The sequence below is a fragment of the Oncorhynchus kisutch genome, linkage group LG12, assembly GCF_002021735.2.
Source record: "Oncorhynchus kisutch isolate 150728-3 linkage group LG12, Okis_V2, whole genome shotgun sequence".
In the NCBI taxonomy this organism is placed as follows: Eukaryota; Metazoa; Chordata; class Actinopteri; order Salmoniformes; family Salmonidae; genus Oncorhynchus; species Oncorhynchus kisutch.
Window position 1 is genome coordinate 39,714,958 of NC_034185.2, and position 23,086 is coordinate 39,738,043.

The 23,086-nt window shown below is 42.8% G+C and overlaps 1 protein-coding gene across 2 annotated transcripts in view; it reads right to left on the minus strand.

The window, feature by feature from the left end:
* LOC109900318 (protein lin-9 homolog) overlaps positions 1 to 23,086 on the minus strand; it is a 42,835-nt gene that overhangs the window by 16,181 nt on the left and 3,568 nt on the right. Inside the window, exons 1-3 of one of the 2 annotated variants that reach the window (XM_031837542.1) lie at positions 7,188 to 7,266; positions 3,452 to 3,537; positions 34 to 138 (exon numbers count right to left, since the gene is read on the minus strand). In XM_031837542.1, the coding sequence (XP_031693402.1) occupies positions 34 to 138; positions 3,452 to 3,460 (114 nt within the window). In that variant the 5' untranslated portion in view covers positions 3,461 to 3,537; positions 7,188 to 7,266. Of the gene's footprint in view, positions 1 to 33; positions 139 to 3,451; positions 3,538 to 7,187; positions 7,267 to 23,086 lie in introns of those variants that run through there. The other variant, XM_020496010.2, reaches the window with a different exon arrangement.

Here is a 23,086-nt window from a genome sequence, read left to right on the forward strand (position 1 = left end):
GCATTGCCCATCTGTGTGAGCTGGAGCCCTTACCTGGGGCACAGAGGTGACCCTTTGGCTCCTTCTAGGGGATCTGGATGGGAGGCACTGTTCCTCCTCTTCCCCGAACAGTCTGCTACTCTTGGAGCTCCGCGTCGGCTGGACACAGGGAGGGCAGGGTCAGCATATGGGTGATAATGTTGATGTTTTAACATGTTTTTAAAATGTGCAGATAGTTTTGCTTATTAAACATTCCTACTCCATCTAAGATGAAACTGGGGCCCTGATTTGTTGATAATACAAATGAAGTGTCAACATGGTAGAATTGATTGTGCAAATCAGACCAATGACGGTTATTTGAACAGAAAGACAAACTGCTCATGGGTGGTAAAAAAAACAACATGAGTTACATAGTGATATTATTTGACGATTATATAGACAATATCACATTCATGCGCTAGTTGGCTATTTTTCCTTCATAGCTTAAAAAAAAAGGTAGCCAATTTGTTTTCAGTACTTTTATTTCCATAGCTGATTTAAAAAAAAGTGTTTTCTCATGGCTCTTGTCCCTCTGCAGCAGAGATATGGTGAGCAATATGTTTGGAACATTGAATCGCAATAAAATCACAGCATCAAATTGCAATACATACAATACCAGTCAAAAGTTCAGACACGCCTACTCATTCAAGGGTTTACATTTTTATTTTTTTTAACTATTTCCTACATTGTAGAATAATAGTGAAGACATCAAAACTATGAAATAACATATGTAATCATCAGGTAACCAAAAAAATCTTAAATATATTTTAGATTCTTCAAAGTAGCCACCCTTAGTCTTGACAGCGTTCCACACTTTTGGCAATCTCTCAACCAGCTTCGCCTGGAATGCTTTTCCAACAGTCTTGAAGGAGTTCCCAGATATGCTGGGCACTTGTTGGCTGCTTTTCCTTCACTTTGCAGTCCAACTCATCCAAAACCATCTCAATTGGGTTGAGGTCGGGTGATTGGGGAGGCCAGCTCATCTGATACAGCACTCCATTGCTCTCCTTCTTGGTCAAATAGCCATTAGACAGCCTAGATATGTGTTGAGCCATTGTCCTGTTGAAAAACAAATGATAGTGGGACTAAGTGCAAAGCAGATGGGATGGCGTATTGCATCAGAAAAGTGTGGTTGCCATGCTGGTTAAGTGTGCTTTGAATTCTAAATAAAATCAGACAGTGTCACCAGCAAAGCACCCCCACACTATCACACTTCCTCCATGCTTCACGGTGGGAACTACGCATGCGGAGATCATCCATTCACATACTCTGTGTCGCAATTTGTACTCAGACCAAAAGGACACATTTCCACTGGTCTAACGTCCATTGCAGGTAGTCTAGTGGTTAGAGCATTGGGCCAGTAATTGAAAAGGTTGCTCGATAGAATCACTAAGCTGACAAGGTAAAAAGCTGTCGTTCTGCACCTGAACAAGGCAGTTAGCCCACTGTTCCCCGGTAGGCCGTCACTGTAAATAAGAATGTGTTCTTAACTGACATGCCTAGTTAAATGAAGGTTAAATGTAAAAAAATATATAAAAAAATTATTGCTTGTGTTTCTTGGCCCGAGCAAGTCTCTTTCTTATTGGTGTCTTTTAGTAGTGGTTTCTTTGCAGCAATTCAAACATGAAGGCCTGATTCACGCAGTCTCCTCTGGACAGTTGATGTTGAGATGCGTCTATACTTGAACTCTGTAACTAATAGACTTATCCTGTGCAGCAGAGGTAACTCTGGGTCTTCCTTTCTTGTGGAGGTTCTCATGAGAGCCCGTTTAATCATAGCGCGTGATGGTTTTTGCGACAGCACTTGAAACTTTCCACGTTGTTGAAATTTTCCGCATTGACTGACCATGTCTTTAACTTCTTGGTGACAGGGGGCAGTATTTTCATGTCTGGATGAAATGCATGCCCAAATTCAACTGCCTGCTACTCATCCCCAGAAGATAAGATATGCATATTATTAGTAAATATGGATAGAAAACACTCGGAAGTTTCTAAAACTGTTTGAATCATGTCTGAGTATAACAGAACTTATTTAGCAGGCGAAACCCAGAGGACAAACCATTGAGATGTTTTTTTTTTTTGAGGTCACTTTTCAATGCGTTTTCATTGGGAATCCAGATTTCTAAGGGACCTTCTTGCAGTTCCGATCGCTTCCACTGGATGTCAACAGTCTTTAGAAATTATTTTTCCTTTGTGTAATGAAGAAGTATGGCCATCTTGAACAAGGATAACTTGAAGTGTACAGTTAGAGGCGCGACCAGAATGCTAGCTACAGTTTGTTTTCCTCTTGTATTGAACACAGAGCATTCCGTCTTCAATTTTATTGATTATTTACTTTAAAAAATACCTAAAGTTGTATTACAAAAGTAGTTTGAAATGTTTTGGCAAAGTTTACACGTAACTTTTGAGATATTTTGTAATCACGTTGTGGAAGTTGGAACCGGTGTTTTTCTGGATCAAACGCGCCAAATAAATTGACATTTTGGATATATATATATCACGGATTTAATCGAACAAGGGACCTTTTGTGGTGTTTATGGGAAATATTGGAGCGCCAACAAAAGACGCTCGTCAAAGGTAAGGCATGAATTATATTTTTATATCAGAGTTGTGTCGCGCCTGCAGGGTTGAAATATGCTTCTCTCTCTTTGTTTACTATGGTGCTATCCTCAGATAATAGCATTGTTTGCTTTCGCCGAAAAGGCTTCTTGAAATCTGACATGTTGGCTGAATTCACAACAAGTGTAGCTTTAATTTGGGATCTTGCATGTGTGATTTCATGAAAGTTTGATTTTTATAGTAATTTATTTGAATTTGGCACTCTGCATTTTCTCTGGCTTTTGGCCAGGTGGGACGCCACCATCCCACATATCCCAGAGAGGTTAAGCAAAGAGAAACAACAGTCCATCATTACGTTTGAGCTGTTCTTGCCATAATATGGTCTTTTACCAAATAGGGCAATCTTCTGTAAACCACCCCTACCTTGTCACAACACAACTGATTGGCTCAAACGCATTGAGGAAACAAAATCTACAAATTAACAAGGCACACCTGTTAATTGAAATGCATTCCAGGTGCATACCTCATGAAATTGGTTGAGAGAATGCCAAAACTGTGCAAAGCTGTCATCAAGGCAAAGCGTGGCTATTTGAAGAAACTCAAATGTAAAACATTTTAAACTTTTTTGGTTACTACATGATTCTGTGTGTTATTTCAAAGTGTTGATGTCTTCACTATTATTCTACAATGTAGAAAATAGTACAAATAAAGAAAAACCCTTGAATGAACAGGTGTCCAAACTTATGGGAAGTGCTGATAAGAGTGTCAATGCCGACTTAATCAATAATGGTTGAATTACCAGAGATAAAAATCCATATGAGCCCTAAAGAGTTCCAAGGCATAGACGGGAGGAAGGGCTACATTGGTCATCTCACCGTTTCCATGGACACCAGGGTGTGTCGTCCTCTCGTGTTGTGAGCTTTTGTTTGCTTCTCATTCAAAGTATTTGACAGACTGCCCTCTGGAAATTTACAACATATGGTATTATCAAAAATAGATTAAACTCACAATACCCTGACAAGTCACAACTGCTCCCTCATTGTTTAGACAGTCTATTTTCCCAAACTTTGAAGTGTCCTCCTTTCCCAGTCTCCTTCCTTCATGACCATTGATACAGTGCCTTGCGAAAGTATTCACCCCCTTGGCATTTTAACTATTGTGTTGCCTTACAACCTGGAATTAAAATACATATTTTTTGGAGGGGGGGGGGGGGGGGGGGGAGATTGTATTACTTGATTTACACAACATGTCTAACACTTTGAAGATGCTAAATGTTTTTGTGAAACAAACAAGAAATAAGACAAAAAATAAGAACTTGAGCATGCATAACTATTCACCCTCCAAAGTTAATACTTTGCAGAGCCACCTTTTGCAGCAATTACAGCTGCAAGCCTCTTGGGGTATGACTCTATAAGCTTGACACATCAAACCACTGGGATTCTTGACCATTCAAGTCAAAATTGCTCCAGCTCCTTCAAGTTGGATGGGTTCCGCTGGTGTACAGCAATCTTTAAGTCATATAACAGAATCTCAATTGGATTGAGGTCTGGGCTTTGACTAGGCCATTCGAATAGATTTAAATGTTTCCCCTTAAACCACTCAAGTGTTGCTTTAGCAGTATGCTTAGGGTCATTATCCTGCTGGAAGGTGAACCTCGGTCCCAGTATCAAATCTGGAAGACTAAAACAGGTGTCCCTCAAGAATTTCCCTGTATTTAGCGCCATCCATCATTCCTTCAATTCTGACCAGTTTCCCAGTCCCCACCGATGAAAAACAACCCCACAGCATGATGCTGCCACAACAATTCACTGTGGGGATCGTGTTCTCAGGGTGATGAGAGGTGTTGGGTTTGTGCCAGACAGCGTTTTCCTCGATGGCCAAAAAGCTCAATTTCAGTCTCATCTGACCAGAGTACCTTCTTCCATATGATTGGGGGGTCTCCCAACTGCCTTTTGGTGAACACCAAACATGTTTGCTTATTTTTTCTTGAAGCAATGGCTTTTTTTCTGGCCACTCTTCCGTAAAGCCCAGCTCTGTGGAGTGTACGGCTTAAAGTGGTCCTATGGACAGATACTACAATCTCCACTGTGGAGCTTTGCAGCTCCTTCAGGGTCATCTTTGATCTCTTTGTTGCCTCTCTGATTAATCCCCCCCTTGCCTGGACTGTGAGTTTTGGTGGGCAGCCTTCTCTTGGCAGGTTTGTTGTGGTGCCATATTCTTTCAATTTTTTAATAATGGATTTAAATGGTGCTCCGTGGGATGTTCAAAGTTTGATACTTTTTTACAACTCAACCCTGATCTGTACTTCGACACAACTTTGGAGTGCTCCTTGTTTGGAGAGCTCCTTGGTCTTCATGGTGCCGTTTGCTTGTTGGTGCCCCTTGCTTAGTGGTGTTGCAGAATCTGGGGCCTTTCAGAACAGGTGTATATATACACCGAGATCATGTGACACTTAAATAAAGTCCACCTGTGTGCAATCTAACTAATTATGTGACTTCTGAAGGCAATTGGTTGCACCAGATCTTATTTAGGGGCTTCATAGCAAAGGGGGTGAATACATATGCACAACACTTTTCAGTTTTACATTTTTTTAAACAAAGTTATTTTTTTCCCATTTCAATTGACCAATTTGGAATATTGTGTATGTCCATTTCATGAAATCTAAATAAAAATCCATTTAAATTACAGGTTGTAATGCAACAGAATAGGAAAAACACCAAGGGGGATTAATACTTTTGCAAGGCACCGTCGGTGACAGGACTAGTTTCCACACTATTGCTTTATCAAGTCTCCTGCGATCATTGGTCATACAGGAAAGGAGAAAAGAAGAGTAAACTACTTAACTAGTTAATAAAGTCCATCGACTCAAGACTATTTGTTGACTACAGTATAACAATTGACAAGTTAAGACTTCAGATTGGCTTAGTTATGGGTCTACGACACATCCCTTGCGTGTTGCATTTTTAAATCAGTCATTCGTGAATCTACTAAAGACGCCTAATCCAATGAGGTACTGACATCTCCAACCTCTCAATCTCCGTGGGGTCGCAGAAAGTGGATGTTTCCGGTTCTCAGGGATACAGTATTTTCAACCTAACTTCCATTTCCCCTGAAAAACGCATGTGGGAACTCCACAACAAACGTAGCAGGTGTTGTTTTACACCTGCTACGTTTGTTTCCCTCTTGAAGAGGTTGGTAAACTCAGTTCAAACACATATGCAATACATACAGAGCTTTCAGAAAGTATTCACATTCCTTGACATATTTCACATTTGGTTAAAGCCATATTTAAAATGGATTAAATTTAAATTGTGTCTCACCGGTCAACACCAAATATCCCATAATGTCAAAGTGGAATTATGTTTAGAATATTTTTGCAATTAATGAGAAATGAATGCTTATTGACTCAAGACATTTAAGCTTTTCAACCCCTTTTATGGCAAAAAAGTCCCATAAGTTGCATGGACTCCCTCTGTGCAATAATAGAGTTTAACATGAATTTTTTATGACTAACTCATCTCTGTATCGCACACATACAGATAATTGTAAGGTCCCTCAGTCGAGCAGAGAATTTCAAACACAGATACAACCACAAAGACCAGGGAAGTTATGCAATGCCTCTCAAAGGGTACCTATTGGTAGATGGGTAAAAAAAAGAAAAAAAAAGCTGAAATGTTATATTCCTTTGAGCATGGTGAAGTTATTAATTACACTTTGTAAAAGTGTAAAAGACAGGCGTCCTTCCTAAAAGGAAACCGCTCATGGATTTCACTAGGTCAATCAATTGCGACTTTAAAAGCAGTTCTCCTGAGGATGGATCAACAACATTGTAGTTACTCCACAATACTAACCTAAAAGTGAGTTAAAAGAAGGAAGCCTGAACAGAATAAAAATATTCCCAAAAATATTGCAATAGGCACTAAAGTAAAAAATGTGACGGAAAAATGTCTGGGGAAAATCCAACAACACATCACTAATTATTTTAGGATAAAAATAATAGAGCTAAGCACAGGTAAAATCCTTGAGGGAAACTGGTTCAGTCTGCTTTACAACAGCCACAGGGAGCCAAATTCACCTTTCAGCAAGAAACTAACCTAAAACACAAGGCCAAATCTACACCGGAGTTGGTTACCAAGAAGACACTTGCTGAATGACAGAGTTACAGTTGACTTAAATGTGCTTGAAAATCAATAGCAAGAAAAATGTCTGTGCTCAACAAATGCTCAACAATGAACTTGACAGAGCTTGAAGAATTTAAAAAATGAGCAAATATTGTACAATCGAGGTAAGCAAAGATCTTAGACTTACCCAGAAAGACTCTCAGCTGTAATCACTGCCAAAGGTGATTCTGTTTGACTTAGGGGTGTGAAAACATATGTAAATTAGATTTGTATTTAATCATCAATAAAATTGCCCTTTTTAAAATAAAAACATGTTGTTTTCTCTTTGTCATTATGGGGCATTACGTGTAGATAGGTGAGGATTTTTGTGGATCCATTTTGAATTCAGGCTACAACAAAATGCGGAATAGTCAAGTGGTATGAATTCTTTCTGAATGCACTGTATACTTACACACAAGGATAATCAATGCAATGTGTGAAGATACAGTACCTTTCAGACTGACAAGTGCCTCAGCTGAAGAGCCTACAATCAAGAGAAGAGGGAATTAGGTTAGACTTTACCATGGAACTAAAAATGTTTTTTTTTTAAATGCAGTTGGGATGCGTATCTTTCCCTTTCAAGACGATGCATTACGCATATGGGCTCCGATAAGTACAGGAAAAATCTATTTCAGTTTGAAACTATTCGGTGCGATCAGAGAACGAGTCCTGCTTGGCTACGCAGTCATCAGTGAACAGAGTACAGAAGGGGACTAAGGATGCGCCCCAGTGAGGCTCCATGTTGAGGATCAGCGTGGCAGGTGTGTTGTTGCCTACCTTTACCAACTGGGGGTGGCCAGTCAGGAAGTCCAGGATCCAGTTGCAGAGGGAGGTGTTAAGTCCCAGGGTCCTAAGCTTAGTGATGAGCTTTGCGGGCACTACGTTGTTGAATGCTGAGCGGTGGTTAATGAGCAGCATTCTTAACCTCTCTGGGACTCCATTTTGTTGATCCCTGCCTACAGACAGAAACTAAAACAAGAGGCTCCCACGCTGAGGTCTGTCCAACGCTGGTCCGACCAAGCTGACTCCACACTCCAAGACTGCTTCCATCACGTGGACTGGGATATGTTTCGTATTGCGTCAGATAACAATATTGACGAATACGCTGATTCGGTGTGCGAGTTCATTAGAACGTGCGTTGAAGATGTCGTTCCCATAGCAACGATTAAAACGTTCCCTAACCAGAAACCGTGGATTGATGGCAGCATTCGCGTGAAACTGAAAGCGCGAACCACTGCTTTTAATCAGGGCAAGGTGTCTGGTAACATGACCGAATACAAACAGTGCAGCTATCCCCTCCGCAAGGCTATCAAACAAGCGAAGCGTCAGTACAGAGACAAAGTAGAATCTCAATTCAATGGCTCAGACACAAGTGGCATGTGGCAGGGTCTACAGTCAATCACGGACTACAGGAAGAAATCCAGCCCAGTCACGGACCAGGATGTCTTGCTCCCAGGCAGACTAAATAACTTTTTTGCCCGCTTTGAGGACAATACAGTGCCACTGACACGTCCTGCAACGAAAACATGCGGTCTCTCCTTCACTGCAGCCGAGGTGAGTAAGACATTTAAACGTGTTAACCCTCGCAAGGCTGCAGGCCCAGACGGCATCCCCAGCCGCACCCTCAGAGCATGCGCAGACCAGCTGGCCGGTGTGTTTACGGACATATTCAATCAATCCCTATACCAGTCTGCTGTTCCCACATGCTTCAAGAGGGCCACCATTGCTCCTGTTCCCAAGAAAGCTAAGGTAACTGAGCTAAACGACTACTGCCCCGTAGCACTCACTTCCGTCATCATGAAGTGCTTTGAGAGACTAGTCAAGGACCATATCACCTCCACCCTACCTGACACCCTAGACCCACTCCAATTTGCTTACCGCCCAAATAGGTCCACAGACGATGCAATCTCAACCACACTGCCCTAACCCATCTGGACAAGAGGAATACCTATGTGAGAATGCTGTTCATTGACTACAGCTCGGCATTCAACACCATAGTACCCTCCAAGCTCGTCATCAAGCTCGAGACCCTGGGTCTCGACCCCGCCCTGTGCAACTGGGTACTGGACTTCCTGACGGGCCGCCCCCAGGTGGTGAGGGTAGACAACAACATCTCCTCCCCGCTGATCCTCAACACTGGGGCCCCACAAGGGTGCATTCTGAGCCCTCTCCTGTACTCCCTGTTCACCCACGACTGCGTGGCCACGCACGCCTCCAACTCAATCATCAAGTTTGCGGACGACAACAGTGGTAGGCTTGATTACCAACAACGACGAGACGGCCTACAGGGAGGAGGTGAGGGCCCTCGGAGTGTGGTGTCAGGAAAATAACCTCACACTCAACGTCAACAAAACTAAGGAGATGATTGTGGACTTCAGGAAACAGCAGAGGGAACACCCCCCTATCCACATCGATGGAACAGTAGTGGAGAGGGTAGCAAGTTTTAAGTTCCTCGGCATACACATCACAGACAAACTGAATTGGTCCACTCACACAGACAGCATCGTGAAGAAGGCGCAGCAGCGCCTCTTCAACCTCAGGAGGCTGAAGAAATTCGGCTTGTCACCAAAAGCACACAAACTTCTACAGATGCACAATCGAGATGTATATACTGTACTCGATACCATCTACTGTATCTTGCCTATGCTGCTCTGTACCATCACTCATTCATATATCCTTATGTACATATTCTTTATCCCCTTACACTGTGTATAAGACAGTAGTTTTGGAATTGTTAGTTAGATTACTTGTTGGTTATTACTGCATTGTCGGAACTAGAAGCACAAGCATTTCGTTACACTCGCATTAACATCTGCTAACCATGTGTATGTGACAAATAAAATTTGATTTGATTTTGATTATGTGGGATGCTAGCATCCCACCTGGCCAAAAGCCAGTGCCAAATTCAAATAAATTACTATAAAAATCTAACTTTCATGGAATCACACATGCAAGATAGCAAATTAAAGCTACACTTGTTGTGAATGCAGCCAACATGTCAGATTTCAAAAAGGCTCTTCGGCGAAAGCAAACAATGCTATTATCTGAGGATAACACCTCCGTAAACAAAGAGAGAAAAGCATATTTCAACCCTGCAGGCGCGACACAAAACTCTGATATAAAAATAAAATAAAAAATAAAATAAAAATGATATAAAGGCCTTACCTTTGACGAGCGTCTTTTGTTGGCACTCCAATATTTCCCATAAACACCACAAAAGGTCCTTTGTTTGATTAAATCCGTTGATATATATCCAAAATGTAAATTTATTTGGCGCGTTTGATCCAGAAAAACACCGGTTCCAACTTGCGCAATGTGACAACAAAATATCTCAAAAGTTACCTGTAAACTTTGCCAAAACATTTCAAACTACTTTTGTAATACAATTTTAGGTATTTTTTTACGTAAATAATCGATAAAATTGAAGGCGGGATGATCGGTGTTCGCATATCTTTTAAAACATTTTGCTAAACCTCAACATCTAAATACTCTCCTGCAACCCGCCTCACCCAATGTAGCGTGGATCTGCTTTTTTTTCTTCTAAAGTACTCATATTTACTTCGGATCCGGAACCCCTCAACTGAAGCTAGCCAACTACCAGCTATCAGTCAGCAAACCATTGCTAGCGGTCATCAGCTAACCTTTAGCTCGGAAAGCTCTCGCCAGTTCGAACAACGCAACTATAACCAGAGCATAACGGACCTACTATTTTTATCCCCGGATTCCCACCGCAAACGGAACATTTTCTGCTGGATCTTCACAACTAGCTAACCGCAACCCGGATGACTACTCATGGCTAACGTTTCCATCCACTTAGCTTGAAGCTAGCCCAGCCAGAGCTCCTGTGCTACCACCGAAGCATACTCCTGGGCTACAATATCCAGACCCACGACCGGTCTATCGATGTCACCGCATGAAGACTTAACCCCATCTCAACGTCCCCCAAAGGCTAACTTTCTAGCCCTTGCTATCTGCTTGCTTGCAAATTTGGCCTGCTAACTGCTAGCCAACCCTTGACTACTAACTGCTAGCTTGTTTAGCCCCAACCTACTAACTGTTAGCATAGGCCTGCTAACTGTCTGAACCGCGGCGTCCCCAACCACTCACTGGACCCATATTTATTTTCAATCTCTTTCCGATTTTTAATTCGATTATACCTTCTGGTAACCTGCCTCACCCAATGTGATATGGAATCGCTATTATTTTACATTTTTAGAACACATTCAAGAAGCTCCAGAAGCTAACCAGCTAACTAGCTACAAGCTATTTAGTCATTGTTAGCCACTGCTAGCGGCTTTTACCTTCTGCACAGCCAGCCAGTTTTTTTTTGCCTGGATAATACTCGCCAGTCTAGCTTCCTTGTCCCATCTACCGCTGCCCCCTGGACACTGTGATCACTTGGCTACATAGCGGATGCCTGCTGGACTGTCCATTAATCACGGTACTCCATTCTGTTTGTTTATGTTTTTATCTGTCGGCCCCTGCCACACTCAGGCTCTGTGTGTAGTTAATCCGACCATCTCTGGCTAGTCAACGCCATTTTACCTGCTGTTGTTGTGCTAGCTGATTAGCTGTGGTTGACTCACCTACTGTTTTAGCTAGCTCTCTCAATCAACACCTGCGATTACTGTATGCCTCGCTGTATGTCTCTCTCAAATGTCAATATGCCTTGTATACTGTTGTTCAGGTTAGTTATCATTGTTTTAGTTTACAATGGAGCCCCTAGTTCCACTCTTCATACCCCTGATACATCCTTTGTCCCACCTCCCACACATGCGGTGACCTCACCCATTACAACCAGCATGTCCAGAGATACAACCTCTCTTATCATCACCCAGTGTCTGGGCTTACCTCCGCTGTACCCGCACCCCACCATACCCCTGTCTGCGCATTATACCCTGAATATATTCTACCATGCCCAGAAATCTGCTCCTTTTATTCTTTGTCCCCAACGCTCTAGGCGACCAGTTTTGATAGCCTTTAGCCGCACCCTCATACTACTCCTCCTCTGTTCCGCGGGTGATCTGGAGGTAAACCCAGGCCCTGCATGTCCCCAGGCACCCTCATTTGTTGACTTCTGTGATCGAAAAAGCCTTGGTTTCATGCATGTCAACATCAGAAGCCTCCTCTCCAAGTTTGTTTTACTCACTGCTTTAGCACACTCTGCTAACCCTGATGTCCTTGCCGTGTCTGAATCCTGGCTCAGGAAGGCCACCAAAAATGTTGAGATTTCCATACCCAACTATAACATTTTCCATCAAGATAGAACTGCCAAAGGGGGAGGAGTTGCATTCTACTGCAGAGATAGCCTGCAAAGTAATGTCATACTTTCCAGGTCCATACCCAAACAGTTCGAACTACTAATTTTAAAAATTACTCTCTCCAGAAATAAGTCTCTCACTGTTGCCTCTCAAAATACACCTCCGCTGTCTTCAACCAGGATCTCAGCGATCACTGCCTCATTGCCTGTATCCGCTACGGATCCGCAGTCAAACGACCACCCCTCATCATTGTCAAACGCTCCCTAAAACACTTCTGTGAGCAGGCATTTCTAATCGACCTGGCCCGGGTATCCTGGAAGGATATTGACCTCATCCCGTAAGTTTCTGAAACTATCTGCCGCCATTGTCACAACCCCTATTACCAGCCTGTTCAACCTCTCATATCGTCTGAGATCGCCAAGGATTGGAAAGCTGCCGCAGTCATCCCCCTCTTCAAAGGGGGAGACACCCTGGACCCAAACTGTTACAGACCTATATCCATCCTGCCCTGCCTTTCTAAGGTCTTCGAAAGCCAAGTCAACAAACAGGTCACTGACCATCTCGAATCCCACCGTACCTTCTCCGCTGTGCAATCTGGTTTCCGAGCCGGTCACGGGTGCACCTCAGCCACGCTCAAGGTACTAAACGATATCATAACCGCCATCGATAAAAGACAGTACTGTGCAGCCGTCTTCATCGACCTTGCCAAGGCTTTCGACTCTGTCAATCACCATATTCTTATCGGCCGACTCAGTAGCCTCGGTTTTTCTGATGACTGCCTTGCCTGGTTCACCAACTACTTTGCAGACAGAGTTCAGTGTGTCAAATCGGAGGGCATGCTGTCCGGTCCTCTGGCAGTCTCTATGGGGGTGCCACAGGGTTCAATTCTCGGGCCGACTCTTTTCTCTGTATATATCAATGATGCGCTTGCTGCGGGCGATTCCCTGATCCACCTCTACGCAGACGACACCATTCTGTATACTTCCGGCCCGTCCTTGGACACTGTGCTATCTAACCTCCAAACAAGCTTCTATGCCATACAACACTCATTCCGTGGCCTCCAACTGCTCTTAAATGCTAGTAAAACCAAATGCATGCTTTTCAACCGTTCGCTGCCTGCACCCACATGCCCGACTAGCATCACCACCCTGGATGCTTCCGACCTAGAATATGTGGACATCTATAAGTACCTAGGTGTCTGGCTAGACTGTAAACTCTCCTTCCAGACTCATATCAACCATTTCAAATCTAAAATCAAATCCAGAGTTGGCTTTCTATTCCGCAACAAAGCCTCCTTCACTCACGCCGCCAAACTTACCCTAGTAAAACTGACTATCCTACCGATCCTCGACTTCGGCGATGTCATCTACAAAATAGCTTCCAATACTCTACTCAGCAAACTGGATGCAGTTTATCACAGTGCCATCCGTTTTGTTTGCGACCTGTATGCTCTGGTCGGCTGGCCCTCGCTACATATTCGTCACCAGACCCACTGGCTTCAGGTCATCTACAAGTCCATGCTAGGTAAAGCTCCGCCTTATCTCAGTTCACTGGTCACGATGGCCAGTAGCACGCGCTCCAGCAGGTGTATCTCACTGATCATCCCTAAAGCCAACACCTCATTTGGCCGCCTTTCGTTCCAGTTCTCTGCTGCCTGTGACTGGAACGAATTGCAAAAATCGCTGAAGTTGGTGAGGGAGATAAAAGTCTCCAACTTTAAACATCTGCTATCTGAGCAGCTCGATCGCTGCAGCTGTACATAGTCCATCGGTAAATAGCCCACCCAATTTTACCTACCTCACCCCCATACTGTTTATATTTATTTACTTTTCTGCTCCTTTGCACACCAATATCTCTACCTGTACATGACCATCTGATCATTTATCACTCCAGTGTTAATCTGCAAAATTGTAATCATTCACCTACCTCCTCATGCCTTTTGCACACAATGTATATAGAATCTCTTTTTTTCTACTGTGTTATTGACTTGTTAATTGTTTACCCCATGTGTAACTCTGTTGTCTGTTCACACTGCTATGCTTTATCTTGGCCAGGTCGTAGTTGCAAATTAGAACTTGTTCTCAACTAGCCTACCTGGTTAAATAAAGGTGAAATAAAAAATGTAAAAATACAGGAGTAAAACAAACTGTAGCATGCTTTCTGGTCACGCGCCTCTAACAGTACACTTCAAGTGACCCTCGTTCAAGATGGCCGTTCTTCTTCATTACACAAAGGAATAACCTCAACCAATTTCTAAAGACTGTTGACATCCAGTGGAAGAGATAGGAACTGCAAGAAGGTCCCTTAGAAATCTGGATTCCCAATGAAATATCATTGAAAAGAGAGTGACCTAAAAGAAAATCTCAATGAATTGTCCTCGGGGTTTTGCTTGCTAAATAAGTTTTGTTATACTCACAGACATATTTCAAACAGTTTTAGAAACTTCAGAGTGTTTTCTATCCAAATCTACTAATAATATGCATATATTATCTTCTGGGGATGAGTAGCAGACAGTTGAATTTGGGCATGCATTTCACCCGGACATGAAAATACTGCCCCCTGTCACCAAGATGTTAAGTAGGTGTTCCTTTTGTCCAGGTGGGAAGGGGCTGTGTGGGGTGCAATAGAGATTGCAGCATCTGTGGATCTGTTAGGGTGGTATGCAAATTGGAGTGGGTCTAGGGTTTCTAAGATGACTGTGTTGATGTGAGCCATGACCAGCCTTTCAAAGCAGTTAATGGCTATAGACGTGAGTGCTTACGGATCGGTAGTCATCTAAGTACGTTACCTTGGTGTTCCTGGGTACAGGGACTATGGCGGTCTGCTTGAAACATGTAGGTATTACAGACTCAAATCAGGGACAGGTTGAAAAAGTCGGTGAAGACACTTGCCAGTTGGTCAGCGCATTCTCAGAGTACACGCCCTGGTAATCCGTCTGGCCCTGGGGCCTTGTGAATGTTGACCTGTTTAAAAAGGTCTTACTAACATCGGCTACGGAGAGCGTGATCACACAGTCGTCCGGGACAGCTGGTGCTCTCATGCATGCTTCCGTGTTGCTTGCCTCGAAGCGCGCACAGAAGTCATTTAGCTTGTCCGGTAGACATGTGTCAGAGGGCAGCTCCCGGCTGGACTTATTGTAGTCCGTAATAGATTGCAAGCTCTGCCACATCTGACGAGCGTTGGAGACGGTGTAGTAGGATTCAATCTTAGTCCTGTATTGACACGTTGCCTGTTTGATGGTTCGTCAGAAGGCATACCTGGATTTCTTATTAGCATCTGGGTTAGACTCCCGCTCCTTTTAAGTGTCAGCTCTACCCTTTAGCGCAGTGTGGATTTAGCCTGTAATCCATGGCTTCTGGTTGGGTTATGTACGTACAGTCATTGTGGGGACAAAGTCATCGATGCACTTATTGATGAAGCTGGTGACTGATACACCTCAATGCCATCGGATGAAACCCGGAACAATTTCCAGTCTGTCCTAGCAAAACCGTCCCCAAGCTAGCTCATCTGAGCACTTTATATTAAGAGTCACTGGCCCTTCCTGCTTTAATTTTTGCTTGTAATTATGGTTAGATTTGCCAAATAGAGGGCAAGGGAGAGCTTTGTACGCATCTCTGTGTGTGGAGTAAAGTTTTTTCCCCTCTACATACCGGTAGAAATTAGGTAAAACGGATTTAAGTTTCCCTGCATTAAAGTTCCTGGCCACTAGGCACACCGCCTCTAGATGAAAATGTTATTTATTCTGATGGGCTTATTCAGCTCGTTGAGTGCGGTCGTAGTGCCAGCATCAGTTTGTGGTGGTAAATAGAAAGCTGTGAAAAATATAGATGAGAACTCTCTCCGTAAATAGTGTGGTCTATAGCTTATCATGTGATACTCTACCTCAGGCGAGAAAAATCTTGAGACTTCCTTAATATTAGATTTTGCGCACCAGTTGTTATTGACAAATAGACACAGACCACCACCCCTTGTCTTACTGGAGGCAGCCGCTCTGTCGTGCCGATGCACGGAAAACCCAGCCAACTGTATATTAACAATGTCATCATTCAGCCACGATTCAGTGACACATAAGATATTAGTTATTAATGTCCCATTGGTAGGATAGTCTTGAACAGAGCTCATCCAGTTTATTCTCCAATGATTGAACGTTGGACGGACACTGTATTGGTGTCTTTTTTCATACGAATTAAGGGGATCTTGGCCTGTGCTGGTATCAGCAATAAATCCTTCACGTTTGACTCATTAAAGAAAAACTATCTTTGTCCAGTAATCGCTGTCCTGTATCCAGAAGCACTTTTCGGTCATAAGAGACAGTGGCAGAAACATTATGTACAAAATAAGTACAACCCCCCCCCTCCCAAAAAAACACAAAATAGCACAATTGGTTAGGAGCCCCTAAAAAACGGGAGCCAACTCCTCCGGTGCCAATATCCTACTACTGACTCAGCAGCATTACAGTTCTTGACACAAACCGGTGTGCCTGCCACCTACTACCATTCCCCGTTCAAAGACACTTAAATATTTTGTCTTACCCATTTACCCTCTGAATGGTACACATACACAATCCATGTCTCAAGGCTTAAAAATCTTCCACATACTGAATGTCATTTGTTTAATCCACTTCAATGAGGGATCATAGCTTCCACCTGGTCAGTCTGTATGTCAAGAAAAGAGCAGGTGTCCTTAAGGTTTTGAACACTCAGTGTATATACATATAATGTATATAAACATACAGTGTACAAAACCTTAAGAACATATGTGGGGCCCCGTGTTGAGGATCAGTGTGGCGGAGGTGTTGTTGGCTACCTTCACCATTCTCAAAATCCAATGATTTTCACCATTTGGAAGTTTTTACAGTGATCTCGTGCTTTTGCCATGTAGTGCGCCTAGGAAATGATCAATTTCACCCGGTATACCTAAAAATGACCATATACACTGATTGTTTGAAGTACAAAACTGCTCCATACCAAATCAGCAGGTAGGCTATAGCCAGTCGATCATCCCTGTCAGTGGCACGCTTGGGCCAGCGAGAAAAAAAATATTGTAATCATGCCATTTTGAATCTAGGCTAGATTTTTTAATTTTATAACAGACAGATACCCGAAGCTGTCGATTATTTATCACACGTTGGGTGCACACATACAGCCTATAGATAATCTGTCAGGCAGAGAGATCGTGCAGCTCTCAAACAGCTGGTTGTAGCGTGAGGCAAAGACCGACAGTAGTAGGGGTAGGAAAGATGTTCCATGTTATGATTAGCGGTGTAGTATTCTTTTTTTAGGTGAGGGAAGGCACACATTAAATGATTTATCATGAGAGGCCCATAAACAATGCCTAGTAATGTGCATGCTCCAAGAAAGGTTCAAATCTCACCTTTCTGGTAAGAATAGTTATAGAATTGCTGAGGTGTTCTCACTTGAGGACAAGCTCAAGTACACAGTACAAATATGATAAAAGATTTCATATGATCCATTTCCTATTCAACAAAACTGTATGAATAAAGCTTGAAATGACTTAAGCTTTCTAAATAAAATAAAAATATATTTAAATATAAACATATATTTATTTTTTAAATGTAACTAGGCAAGTCAGTTAAGAACAAATTCTTATTTACAATGGCGGCCTACCACAGCCAAACCCAGTCGATGTTGGGCCAATTGTGCACCGCCCTATGGGACAATCACGGCCAGATGTGATGTAGCCTGGACTCGAACCAGGTACTTCAGTGATGCACTGAGATGCAATGTCTTAGACCATTGCGCCACTCGAACCATGATCTGTTTTTATTACGGATGTAGGCGCTTTCGTTTGTTTCCCACAGCTTCAATTGAAGGGTGTTGTCTGTTGCGCTTGTTGCAGTAAAACCATGTGCAGTTATTATGAGCGAACCCAGTTTTTGGTCGCTTTCTAGTTTTAAAAACATGATACAGTTACTCCTAAATAACTCTAAAACATCTCAAATGGCGAGACTGCAGTAGTTACCATATAGACAGACTTCATTAGTGTGTTTGTGTCGGAAGCATGCAGTCTATTTAGTCAGGTAAGGCCCACATTCTTCTGACACATTTTAGAATGTACAAATTATGTGAATGTCAACGCATAATGAGATTGGATAGGCCGGTCTATTAAAAATGCATTATACTTAAAGTGGTAATGCATACATTTGTGGGCGCATTTTTTCTATAGGTTATTACAACAATTGAATGAAATGTAGGTCCTTGAAAATTACAGTTAAGTGGTGGAAAAACTTGTTGAATTTGATTTGCCAATGTCTGTATAAACCCTTGCTCAGCACGCAAACGAAGCATTAAATCACCTGCTATTGAAATTATGCACACTTCATTCACTTTCCGGTTACATTTTGACCCGGGCCAGTATTTCTCTCCCCATTCATGCCAGGATCTTTCAGTTGGCACTAGCCCGGTGTGATACTGGCAAATTTACCTGAATGTCAAGCCCTGCTGTGTGTAGTGTGCGTAGAGCCTATATCAATGTCTAGCCGTTAGCGATCCTAACAATAACCTAACCCAGTGGTCGCCAATTGGTCGATCGCATTCCTAGTAGAAAAACCAACGAACGATAAAGGCTTACGCTCCTTTTTTAAAATCGTGTTGCCGGTAGGTGCACTTGATTCAAAAGTCCTGCGCACCGGGTAAGCAGTGTTCCCATGAGCTTCCATGAACCTGGCTACAGCCAAATTTAATAGGTTACTAGCCTACGTAAGATTTTATAACTTTTAAAACCATGACCACAGAGAGACTGTCAACGAATACAGCAAAGAGCTGCTGTTTTTATGAGTTCATGTTAAAGTTTATATTCAGCACTATCACCGTTTTTAATTCAACACTATTACAAAACACTTCTCCGTACTTCTGCTCAGGCTGCAGCTGCAATGAATGAATAGCCAAGTATTGAAAGCCCAGCTTTTTATTATTATTAACAGCTCGTCGTGTTGATTTTAATATTAAGGAATATTTAACATTCTCTGGTCATAGAAACAACATGAATTTGTGGATGAGACATGCGGTTCGACTCGAGTTTCACCATCAGGTGGAAGACGGTGTCCCCGCTCTCTGGTCTGTCTCACTGGAGGAAAGGAAGGAGAGAGCAGGGACCGTGAGAAGCGGTTGGGAAAATTTGTTTTGAACAGTCATCCAAATTGGAATACGTCGGAAACTCTGGCATCTTTCTTGAGCTCCGACCTGAAGATCACTGACTTTGTGATTTGACCTCGTTGGCCATCAGATGCAGGTACCATCAGTACAGTAAAATAAAAAAGCTAATTATTTCAATTCATGCTCTACAAGTGCTCAACCAACTGATCCATTTCATCAAAGCTCGAGTTTTGAAAAATAATATGGTCTGATTTACAATATTGGCACGCCAATCATAAACCCAATATGCTATGATAATGTATTAGGCCTACTGCCCAAACCTCATTCCTACAAAACTGTTTGTGTGAGGTTAAGGTAAAACTGCAAAAGTGATCTTGACCCAGAAAAGGTTGGTGACCACTGGCTTAACCCTTTTCGGGCAATTGAAAGGTATCAACAAAGTAACCTATGCCTACCTGGCAGAATCACATACTTGCATTAATCCAGTGGCCATTTGTGTAGAAAACTCCATCACAAGTATGCTACAACACCACTAGCCACACAAGTCTAGATGGTGCGCACCTGAACTAAAAAGGTAACACAAAAAAGACCTCAATGTGGTTTAAGCATTGTTGTTCACTTAGAAAAACAACTAAATTGGATGTTCTATTAAATAGTGATTGGGATTTGTTGTCGTCACAACTGGTGTAGACTTCACAGTAAACGCTTGCTTACGAGCCCTTCCCAACATTGCAGAGTTTAAAGATAAAAATAGTAAGAACAGGAAAAAAACAAAATACACAAGAATGGAGCTATTCAGAAAGTTCACACACACATTGACTTTTTCCACATTATTGTGTTGCAGCCCGAATTAAAAATAGTATAAATTAAGATGTTTGTATCACTGGTCTACACACAATACCCCATAATGTCAAAGTGGAATTATAGAGTGGGGCAAAAAAGTATTTAGTGAGCCACCAATTGTGCAAGTTCTCCCACTTAAAAAGATGAGGCCTGTAATTTTCATCATAGGTACACTTCAACTATGACAGACAAAATGAGAAAAGAAAATCCAGAAAATTGTAGGATTTTAACTGAATTTATTTGCAAATTATGGTGGAAAATATGAATACTTATAAAGGGAATTTACTCTTTACTGTATAAAGAGTACCAGTACCACATCAGTGAGCATAAGTATGAGACATTTGAGGTAGATAGAATGCATTTGGAAAGTATTGGCTCGAGTGGCTCAGCATTCTAAGGCACTACAGACCCTGGTTCGATCCCAGGCTGTATCACAACCGGCCGTGATCCGGAGTCCCATAGGGCGGCGCACAATTGGCCCAGCATTGTCCTGGTTAGGGTTCGACAAGTGTAGGCCGTCATTATAAATAAGAATTTGTTCTTAACTGACTTGCCTAGTTAAATAAATAAAAATTCTGACCTAGACTTTTTCCACATTGTTACATTTAGAGCCTTATAATCCATGCACAATTGAGCTCAGGTGCATCCTGTTTACATTGACCATCCTTGAGAAGTTTCTACAACTTGATCGGCGTCCACCTTTGGTAAATTCAGCGGATTGGAAATGATTTGGAAAGGCACACACCTGTCTATATACCGTCCCACAGATGCCAGTGCATGTCAGAGCAAAAACCAAGCCATGCGTTTGAAGGAATTGTCATTAGCGCTCCAAGAAATGATTGTGTTGAGGGGATAGGTAGGTCTGGGGATGGGTACCAAAAAAATCTCTGCTGCATTGAAGGTCCGTAAGAACACAGTGGCCTCCATCATTCTTAAATGGAAGAAGTTTGAAACCACCAAGACTCTTCCTAGAGCTGGCTGCCTGGCCAAACAGAGCAATATGGGGAGAAGGGCATTTGAAAAAAAAAAAAAGCCAAACCTTGACCCAGAAAATATAAAAAACTATCGGCCTATATCGAATCTTCCATTCCTCTCAAAATGTTTAGAAAAGGCTGTTGCGCAGCAACTCACTGCCTTCCTGTATACGAAATGCTTCAGTCTGGTGTTAGACCCCATCCATCATAGCACTGAGACTGCACTTGTGAAGGTGGTAAATGACCTTTTAATGGCATCAGACCGAGGCTCTGCATCTGTCCTCGTGCTCCTAGACCTTAGTGCTGCTTTTGATACCATCGATCACCACATTCTTTTGGAGAGATTGGAAACCCAAATTGGTCTACACGGACAAGTTCTGGCCTGGTTTAGATCTTATCTGTCGGAAAGATATCAGTTTGTCTCTGTGAATGGTTTGTCCTCTGACAAATCAACTGTAAATTTCGGTGTTCCTCAAGGTTCCGTTTTAGGACCACTATTGTTTTCACTATATATTTTACCTCTTGGGGATGTCATTCGAAAACATAATGTTAACTTTCACTGCTATGCGGATGACACACAGCTGTACATTTCAATAAAACATGGTGTAGCCCCAAAATTGCCCTCGCTAGAAGCATGTGTTTCAGACATAAGGAAGTGGATGGCTGCAAACTTTCTACTTTTAAACTCGGACAAAACAGAGATGCTTGTTCTAGGTCCCAAGAAACAAAGAGATCTTCTGTTGAATCTGACAATCTTAATGGTTGTACAGTCGTCTCAAATAAAACTGTGAAGGACCTCGGCATTACTCTGGACCCTGATCTCTCTTTTGAAGAACATATCAAGACTGTTTCAAGGACAGCTTTTTTTCCATCTACGTAACATTGCAAAAATCAGAAACTTTATCCAAAAATGATGCAAAAAAATTTATCCATGCTTTTGTCACTTCTAGATTAGACTACTGCAATGCTCTACTTTCCGGCTACCCGGATAAAGCACAAAATAAACTTCAGTTAGTGCTAAATACGGCTGCTAGAATCCTGACTAGAAACAAAATAATTGATCATATTACTCCAGTGCTAGCCTCCCTACACTGGCTTCCTGACAAGGCAAGGGCTGATTTCAAGGTTTTACTGCTAACCTACAAAGCATTACATGGGCTTGCTCCTACCTATCTATCTGATTTGGTCCTGCCGAACATACCTACACGTATGCTACGGTCACAAGACGCAGGCCTCCTAATTGTCCCTAGAATTTCTAAGCAAACAGCTGGAGGCAGGGCTTTCTCCTATAGTGCTCCATTTTTATGGAATGGTCTGCCTACCCATGTGAGAGACGCAAACTCAGTCTCAACCTTTAAGTCTTTACAGAAGACTCATCTCTTCAGTGGGTCATATGATTGAGTGTAGTCTGGCCCAGGAGTGTGAAGGTGAACGGAAAGGCTCTGGAGCAACGAACCGCCCTTGCTGTCTCTGCCTGGCCGGTTCCCCTCTTTCCACTGGGATTATCTGCCTCTAACCCTATTACAGGGGCTGAGTCACTGGCTCTTTCATACCGTCCCTAGGAGGGGTGCGTCACTTGAGTGGGTTGAGTCACTGATGTGATCTTCCTGTCTGGGTTGGCACCCCTCCTTGGGTTGTGCCGTGGCGGAGAACTTTGTGGGCTATACTCGGCCTCGTCTCAGGATGGTAAGTTGGTGGTTGAAGATATCCCTCTAGTGGTGTGGGACTGTGCTTTGGCAAAGTGGGTGGGGTTATATCCTTCCTGTCCGGGGCTGTCCTCGGATGGAGCCACAGTGTCTCCTGGCCCCTCCTGTCTCAGCCTCCAGTATTTATGCTGCAGTAGTTTGTGTCGGGGGGCTAGGGTTAGTTTGTTATATCTGGAGTACTTCTCCTGTCCTATTCGGTGTCCTGTGTGAGTTTAAGTATGCTCTCTCTAATGCTCTCTTTCTTTCTCTCTCGGAGGACCTGAGCCCTAGGACCATGCCTCAGGACTACCTGACATGATGACTCCTTGCTGTCCCCAGTCTGCTGCTCCAGTTTCAACTGTTCTGCCTGCGATTATTATTATTTGACCATGCTGGTCATTTATGAACATTTGAACATCTTGGCCATGTTCTGTTATATTCTCCACCCGGCACAGCCAGAAGAGGACTGGCC